The sequence below is a fragment of the Falco punctatus genome (genome assembly GCF_963210335.1).
Source record: "Falco punctatus genome assembly, chromosome: 7".
NCBI lineage: Eukaryota > Metazoa > Chordata > Aves > Falconiformes > Falconidae > Falco > Falco punctatus.
In genome coordinates this window covers 67744937-67753597 of record NC_137587.1, presented here as the reverse complement: position 1 = coordinate 67753597, position 8661 = coordinate 67744937, and the positions used below count along the sequence as shown (strand labels likewise).

General features: G+C 41.5%; 1 protein-coding gene across 2 annotated transcripts; it reads left to right on the top strand.

The window, feature by feature from the left end:
• On the top strand, positions 1-8088 carry TIPIN (TIMELESS interacting protein). Of its 2 annotated transcripts, none has more exons than XM_080396985.1 (8): positions 1-323; positions 974-1133; positions 2378-2465; positions 3297-3372; positions 4463-4585; positions 5151-5214; positions 6867-7079; positions 7455-8088. In XM_080396985.1, exons 2-8 carry the CDS (start codon positions 1001-1003, stop codon positions 7607-7609), a joined length of 852 nt encoding a protein of 283 aa, XP_080253111.1. In that variant the 5' UTR covers positions 1-323; positions 974-1000; the 3' UTR covers positions 7610-8088. The 2 variants fall into 2 exon arrangements, with proteins under 2 accessions (XP_080253111.1, XP_080253110.1); XM_080396984.1 differs by having other exon boundaries at positions 3-586.
• Positions 8089-8661: the final 573 nt, after the last annotated feature.

Genomic DNA, 8661 nt, shown 5'->3' with positions numbered 1-8661 from the left:
TCGCGGCACCGGGCGGGGCGGGGCGCGCCGGGCGCCGGGGCTCGGCGGGGCGGGAAGCGCGGGAGCGTGAGACAGCGGCGCGGAGCCGCGTCCCCTGAGAAGGCGGGCAGGAAGCCCCGCTCCCCCGCGTCCCGCCGGTGCGAGGGGACAGCTCCCCCCTCAGTGCGCAGCGCGCCGCCGGGCTGCTCTGGCCGTGTGCGGGGAGCGGGGCCTTCGTGGCGCCCGGCGGGTGCTGGGGCGGGCGGGCCCTGGAGACGCCAGCCGCCTGCCTCAGTGCCCTTCTTCGGCTCCCTCAGCATCCGTGAGGGGCTCGCAGCCCGCAGGTGGGGAGCTCACCTGCGAAGGTCGGTGTAAGACGGACAGACGCGTTGTCTTCTTGTTACTAGAACTGTCTGAGAAACAACTTTCCCTTAAGGAAAAAAAAAAACAAATAAAAAAAGGTGTTCCTGACGCCTTGGGAACGCAGTTGTAGCGAGACTGGGCCGTCCTAAACCCGGTTGTGCAGATGTGCTAAAGCCGGGAATTGGATTTGTGTAAGGAGCCGGGAAAGGGGAATCCTCCTCCAGCGTTCTGCGTTCCTACGTGGGTAAGCTGTAAATCAGAGAAATTACCACCCACCCCTGCCCCGTAGTTTTTGATTACCAAGGATGTGAGTGGCAAACAGCTGTCTTGATAAGTGCTGGGGTTAAACATCCGTTTCTTTTGTTTTATTCCTGTGACTCGTACCTGCCACTCCCAAGTGACTTTGAGGAGTTTAAACATGACAAACCCTTATTTTATTCGGCCTCCTGAGGCTGGATCGTGTCATCCCTCTGTATGGTATCAACTCTTTAATTTCTATGATGCTATTTGTTCTGGTTGGCAATTTTTTTCTGGTAAAGCTGTGGACATACTGTATACAGCTGATGCCTGTGCTTCTGCAGCAGCTTTTTCTTCTCACTAGTCTTCTGAATGCTTTTGGTATTTCTGGCAGGAGGGGATAAAAAGCTTATCTGCGGCAATGATAGATCCTGTGGAGAACAACTTGTTTGAACTTCCTGATTATGAGAATACAGAAGATGAAACGTTCCCGCCTCTTCCACCTCCTGCCTCTCCGGGAAGAGATGATGCTGAATGGGCTCAAACTAATGGAGGTGAACACCTGTGACCCCTACAGATCCCATTTTGCAGTATAGACAGTGAAGTGCTGTGAAATCAGTCCTGTTGGTGTTACACTTCACTACTTGAGTTTACTGCATAAAGATAGTCTTGTGTAGATAAGAAAGCAATCTGTAGAATTTAAATTGTTATTGATTCTACATTTCCAAGCTTGTGGGAGAAGTTTATTTTTGTAGATTCCATGCAAATGTGTACACAAATGAATCTTTATAAAATTCAAGCTCTTTGGACCAAATGCTGCTAAAGATAATTATACAGTGGTGATCTATAGTTACCCTTTATGACTTGGATTTTGGAAAAGGTAAGTGTTGAAGGTAGTATTCCAGGGATATGTTGATAGATTTTGTAGAGTGTGTGACCTAGGAAAAATCCAAGATTCTTCAGGACAGTAAAACTCAGAAATATTTGTATTTGGAAAGATCTCACTCTATACTGAACAGGCTAACAGGAAGTGTAAAGATTTTCTTTTAACTATTGTTTACTTCTACTCATATTTGCCTGTACTGTTAGATGTATGTTTTCCTTGATCCCTGCTCTGCCTGTTCACTAGAAAATAGGAATTTGAATAGATTTAATTCTTTGATATGTGAAAAGAAGAACTTCTGAATTCCTGATGTTTGAACAAAAAGTACACCAAGAAATCACTATGATATCTAGCTGCTAGCTCTGAGATGAGTGGTGCCTTGTCTTTTGCAGTCAAATAAAATATATGTGTGATAATCAAAAAGTACATGGACTTTGGTTCCTAAAAGACGTGCTAATTGTGGTCACACATCACCTCTTTCTGTTTCTTGAAGGCGATGCTGGTAGTTTAGGTCTGTCTTTCAGATCTCTTGGTAGAAATTTTGGGACCTATCATGTTTATTGATAATTTGAGTTTCTTAACTTTTAGAAGCATCATCTACTCTCGGTACATATCTCATCAGAGATATAATATAAAAGTTCTAAAATTAGGAAACGTCCCTTTCAATGAACCTACTTTGCTACAAAAGTTGAGTCGTCAGTATTACTGTTTTGAAGAGATGGTGTATTTCTAACCTGTCTTGTGGAAGGAGCAAGGTGAAATAGGCAGGCGTTTGTTTGGACTACTGTACCTGCAATGGAATACTTGTGATGCTGTCTTTGATAGCGTAGAAATTTAAAATTTGCATGATGCAATTGTAGTTGATATCGATTGATTTTATACTTAAAGTATGTTATTTTTCTTTATTGGAACCAGATGGAAACCAGCAGTCACAAACAAAGGATTCTGCTGTAGCTACACGGAAAGCAGTTAAAAGGCCAATGCCTAAACTAGATGCCCAGAGGTAATTTTTTACAGAGTATTTCTTTCCTTGATGAATTTGGTATACGGCTGTGGAGAACAATTAAAGTTACTGTGATCCCTGCATGGTCATGGCCAAGTCAAAGATCAGGAGTTTTGGAGATAAAAGTGCCTTTTGCGTGCTGTATCTCAGCTTTTTTATTCCTTGCCTACCTGTATAATGCTGTAACTGGTCAAACTTTCTTGAGTCTCCTTGGGACTTTGTTAACAGATATTCATTATTTATGCATACGACTCTTCCACCGATGTTTTTAATTTTGCTTCAGATATAGTACGGTAGATTTCTTTCTTTAATTAAGGTCTGCTTCAAAATAAAAACTCAATATAATTGTGATTGTGGGGCACTACCTAAAATAGACTTACACCTGACTTACGTACAAACTAGATAAACCGTATAAAGGATTTTAATAGTTTCTTTGCTGTTATCAGTAAAACTGGTGTTAAGTTCTTTATAAGTAATGGAAAAGTCTGAACTTTCGGTTTCTTCCATTTTAAATAGTCTGATGAAGTTAGTGATACCACAGCGATACCAGAGGGTCATGCGTCTAACTAGTTTTACTTGGCCAATATAGACACTAGAACTGACCATGCAGTTTAAAAGTCCTGGTTCTTGCAGCAGTCCTTATCCTATTTTGTGCATTTTAGTAATGACTTCCAATTCTGTAGATCTTTCAAGGAGAGCTCTGTTCAGAGGAATGTGAGGTATTTTTGTTGGCATACTGGTTCTTTTTTGTTTGTTTGTGAGGGTTTTGTTGGTTCTGTTAGAGTGAGAAAGTATGAGTTTTAAATACCTTCACCCATTTCCTATTACCAGGTTAATTTCGGAAAGGGGACTTCCAGCTCTAAGACACATGTTTGACAATGTAAAGTTCAAGGGTAAAGGGCATGAGGTAAGACATAGTGAGCTTTTGTTTTGTTTCCTGGGAGGTCAGTCTAGATTTTGTACATTGCTGCCAATCTGATATGGGGAAAATTGATGTTACGCTCTGGGTAGCCAGCTTTCTAGCAGTGTTTGAATGTACTCTGATGTGGTTTGTAGTTGCAAATTTAAAAAATCAAACATACATGAATGTTTTAACAAAATCTATGTTTTGGTCTTAAAACTGTTTTCGTCTACTCCAAAACTAGAATATCACATGTGTAACTCTTTGTATTGTTCATAGAAAGAGGTTTCTGAAGTTGGAGCAGGCTGGTAAGACTGTCTGCTATGTCAGGAATGCCTTTACCATCTCACTTCGTGGTCTGTTTCCTCTCAGTGAAAATAATTGGCTGTTGTGACACCTCTATCCCAAAGCTTTTAATATTTGAAAAAAAAGTGTGAAATACCACTTAAGCAAAGAGGAAGCAGTATTTTCTCTACAAACTGTCTATGTCTTGGATACACGTATCTTAAAAGATACATTTTAAAGAAAAATAAAAACCTTATTTTTCTTTAAATATCATCAGACTATTGGTGCACTTGCAAGGATGCCTGTGCATCACTGGTTTACAGAGAACAGTCATGGTATAAATTTTCCCTTTACAACTGGAGGCACAAAGAAACTAGGCAATACTGCAGATCTGACCAAGAATCTTTATTAAATAAGATTTTTTAGATGTACGTTTTTCTGTATGTTCTAAAACATTCAAATAAATGCCAGCTGAGGCCCTATGGGGGCCACATTTTTATTATTTTTTTTCGGTCTGGGTTCAGACCTAGGTTGCTTAAGGGTAACTTCTGAGAAGCCTGTCAGATACTTTACAGTATATGTAAATGCAGTTCCTGAACCTGAATTGCTGTTTTTCTCATAGCTTGAAATTGCACCTACAGACTTGGCTGTGGGAAGAAAGATTACCCACGCATTCATATTACTTAAATTTTCAAGAGACTTTCAAGCTGCAGATGTTTAATATTTTTAGAAATGTTACTGTCCCGTTTCCCTCGGCAGTCTACTGACTTAGTCAGCTTTTACTAGCTGGATGTCTTCCTTTATGCTCTAGGCAGAGGACCTGAAAACACTCATACGACACATGGAACACTGGGCTCATAGACTGTTTCCAAAATTGCGGTTTGAGGATTTTATTGACAGAGTCGAGTCTTTGGGAAACAAAAAGGAAGTTCAGGTATGTTTTGCTCTGTCCGTTTCTCTTCATGCAGTATGTGAATATCCATGAATAGTCTAAGAGGTAGATTTAGGAGAGCAATTACACACCAAAAGAGGCCTTTAAGTTATGCATACTGCTAAGGAGTATTATGTTATTCAAATTAATTTATCTCTTTTTAAAAATGGCTCTTTTCGATATTTAAGTTTACGTTTAGCTATAACCTTAGTACTTCAGAGAATTGGCTTCAGCTTTTTCAGGACATCTTCAACCAAAGTAATTTGCTTAAGAGTGCTTGAACTTGTTGGATTTAGGGGGGTGGGTTGGTTGGTTGTTAATGTTTGAACCTCAGAAAGAAGACTTAGGACAAATGCTGCTTCATCTAGCTAGATGGTAGGTGAAGAACTAGGCATATGATCCACAGCTTTAAAAGTTGTGGGTCAAACAGACATGTAGTGAAAGGAATTTTTTTTTTCAGAGTAATAAAGTGTAAAAAGAAATTTGGAGTAGTGTTGAAAACATAGCAGTGTTGCACAAAAGATTTTGTTACAGATGAAGTATCAGTGCTTTAACCTCTCATTTGCAGACCTGCCTAAAGCGAATTAGACTTGATCTTCCTATTTTACATGAAGACTTTGCAGGTAACGAAGGTATGCTCATTGTGCTGTTTGTTCAGTAGTTCAGTGCTTAAAATTACTTTACTTTCCCTCCTACTGACCAGAAATTAATGAATCATGGTATGTTTTTGTAATGTAGAAGAAATTCTTGAGTGGTTCTCTATTTTAAAACCAAGCTTCTGTGAGACTTCCAATAACAAAACTGAGCTGGTTCTTGTATTAAAATGCTATATATAAATATAAAAAAAAAATGAATTTGTGTGGTGTACTGAAAGGAAATGGAAAATGGGTATTATTACCAGCATTGTTAGAAATATGCTTCAAAAAACCTGCTAACCCCACAATTATGAAGTGAACATACTGGTTTGTATTGTACTCATATGAGCATGCTGTCTGAAGATTTCTTGGATCTTGTTAATGCAGAAATCAAAGACTCGTGGTACTGTTTATACTACAAGCTGTTGCTGTGCAGTCAGGCTGTAGTGCCCTTTACAGAGAAAGCAGTTATTAATGCTTGTGGGCACCCTTGTGTCTGTTTGTCAGTCTTGGCGTATAGCAGCTATTGAGCATTTCTTCTTCCAATATAAAAATGCAGCCACTTAACAAGTAGGTAATTTAGGAGTCTCTTGCAATCGGATTATAGTTTTTAGACTAGAAGGAAATAGTTTTTTTAAATTTAAAAAGAGCAGAGTTCATCTGGTACTTTGAAAGAAACTTTATTAGCAGAAACGAATTTCAGTTGTTCCTAAGGTCCTTTGTAGGTGTTCACACTTCCACTGTGAGTCTCTCTTGGAACAATTATCTACCCGTTGTCCAGTTTGTTTTCATGTGAACCTCAGCCTCCAGACAAGCCAGTGCTTGGGGAAGGTCTTCTGGTGGATGAGTTAACAGATGGTGAAGCCTTGCCTCACCTGTGGGACCACCTTTGGGCAGTCAGTGAGATGTGGCTGCCTTCACTGTGGGCTGCATTTGTGAGCGATGGAATGCAGCCGTAAGCAGCCACAAACAGTAAAGCAAATGGTTCCTGCCGACAGTGTCTGTAGAGCTATCAGATTTTTCTGTGCGATGGTTCCATACACTTGTATTTAAATGCGGTTCTGATCTGTTCCTGAACTATGGTAGCGAGTGTACTGCTACAACTGGTCAGTCTTCAGTTGAAAAACTTGTCTTGCAGTTTTGAAATAAAAACTCAAGCTAGAATATTGTATTAAAACCCAAATCCTTGTTGTCACCTAACTTCTGTATTCACAGGCTTAAAGCGGTGGCAGAGGCACAAGCATACTTGGCCTTAGGTACTCTTTCAGAGTGCTCTGCTTCTCTGTTGGTGGGTGAAGTTTGAATAATGGAGTTGGACAGCCTCTGTTTTGCATGTGTTATGTGGCAAATGAGTTAATATTCCATAATAGTAGCACACTGAATTCAAAACTGACTATTCGGTGTCAATGTTTGAACCTCTGTCTGATTCTGGTAACTAGTCCTGCGGCTTCCCAACAGACAGTGTCCTGTTGATAGCGGTGGGAAGAAAATTATCTGCCCTTTCGGTAAGGTTTGCCTGAATTGACTGCTTTTCACCATCAGGCACAGCTCATGATTGCTAACATAGTAGACAGAGCTATGCCTCTCCTAAACCGAGGCTTTTATGGTTGTATGTGTGAGATCTCCCACAAGTGTTTGTTTCTAACCAGGTGGTGGAGGGGAGAGCAATGGGCTGGACACTGCCATTGAAGATGAACCTTCCTGCCCTGGAAATGCAGAACAACAACTCGCTTCTCTGTCTGGTACAACTCTTACGGAAGAGCACCAGCAGCGAATGATGAAGAACAGGCAGCTGGCCTTGGAGCGTAGGCGAGCAAAGATGCAGTGTAACAGCCAGTCGCAACACAATGGTAATCAACTAGGTAACTTCGGTGTGTAACTTAAGTGGTAATGTTTTAAGGTCAGTAGCCTGGGAAGCTCATACAACTGAGCTGCTGAGTGAATTTAACGGAAGGTAGTGATCGCTTTTCTAGTAAGTAGCAAAATGTGTAACTGAAACTTAAACTGTTACTGTAGTTGGACAGCTCCAAAGCCAAGTCAGTACTGCTCTCCCTACTTAGTTGTCATGCCCAGTTGTGACAGCTTGGTCTTTGAAATGAAACTCAGCTTGCTGGGCATCTCTGGGGTTGGCTTTCCGACAAACTGATTCTGGTGGTAGAAGCTGCAGTTAAAGACACAGAAACAGTGTTTTCTCATGGTAGGAAATTGATTTTTGTGTTGTTTGGGTTTTTTTTCAGCAGAGCTCTCCACTAGTTACTTGGCAGAGGAGATTAATACCCCAGGGGCTCAGGATCCTGCTGACTTTATTGAAGACATGGAAGGTACCACAGCTGAGGGTGCGGTTACAGATGCTGAAGATGGAGACTTGGAATATGCCACTGAAGAGCAGTAACTGTTCCCCATACTTTGGGCCACTTTCTTGACCAGAAGACTTTGAAGTATTATCATTATATTGAAATGTAGCTGGCTCTTTGCATTCTGACTCCGGAAGTCTTCACTGTGACTTCTGTATTGCACAGAGCTTCAAACTGCAGGTGAGCAGCTCTGTAGACTGGGAAGCAGAACAAGGTTCTTCATCTGCATTGGAGACATCTTTTCCACCTCCTGCAGCGTTCTTTAGGAAACAATGAGTTTTTTGACCTACTTTGAATTTTGTTTACAGTTGATTTCAGACTGAATTAGCTGGGATGTTGACAGGTGCTGTTTCTATTAAAGTTGTATTGTTTAGGGGGGGTTTAATAGAGGGTATATATAATAGCAGGTGGTGTTATGTCTGAGCAGGTGTCCTGGATTTTTTAACTTGCTTATCAAGTACCTGCATCTTTTTCTTATAAAATGGAAGCTATTAAATTTCCAAAGTCAAACGTGCAATTCTTGTATGGAGCTGTTACAGCTACAGGCCCTCCAGCCTTCCCCAGCCCTTGCGCCCATCAGACATCTCCCCGGGGACGGGCACAGCCCCTGGTAGGAACATGCTTTGGCTTTGACCACATGGGTTATCTTCCTTGGGCTGATAGTGCTCTCTGCTTTGAGGCTTTGTTATCCTCCTCTTGCAGCCTTGCTTCTCTTGCACACACTCAAGCTTTTTTTCCCTTTTGTGGAATGAACAGTCACTGTGGTAATGGTAAAGCCCTGCGCCAAGAGCACAAGGCAGACTGCTGTGCAGAACAGAACCTACATTTCTAGAAACTTAATTAAGACAAGAGCAGCACTTGAATGAAGTAAGTTTGTCACGGGTGTTATTTTATGCTAGATATTTTGCCTGTGTATACAAGTATCTTAAGGGTGAGTGCTAAGAGGACATGGCCAGGCTCTTTTCAGAGGTGCCCAGAGGCAGGACGAGGGGCAATGGGCACAAACTGCCTCCCCTGGGGGTTCCATCTGAGTGTGAGGGAAAAATTTTTTACCTTGAGGGAGACTGAGCCCTGGGACAGGCTGCCCAGA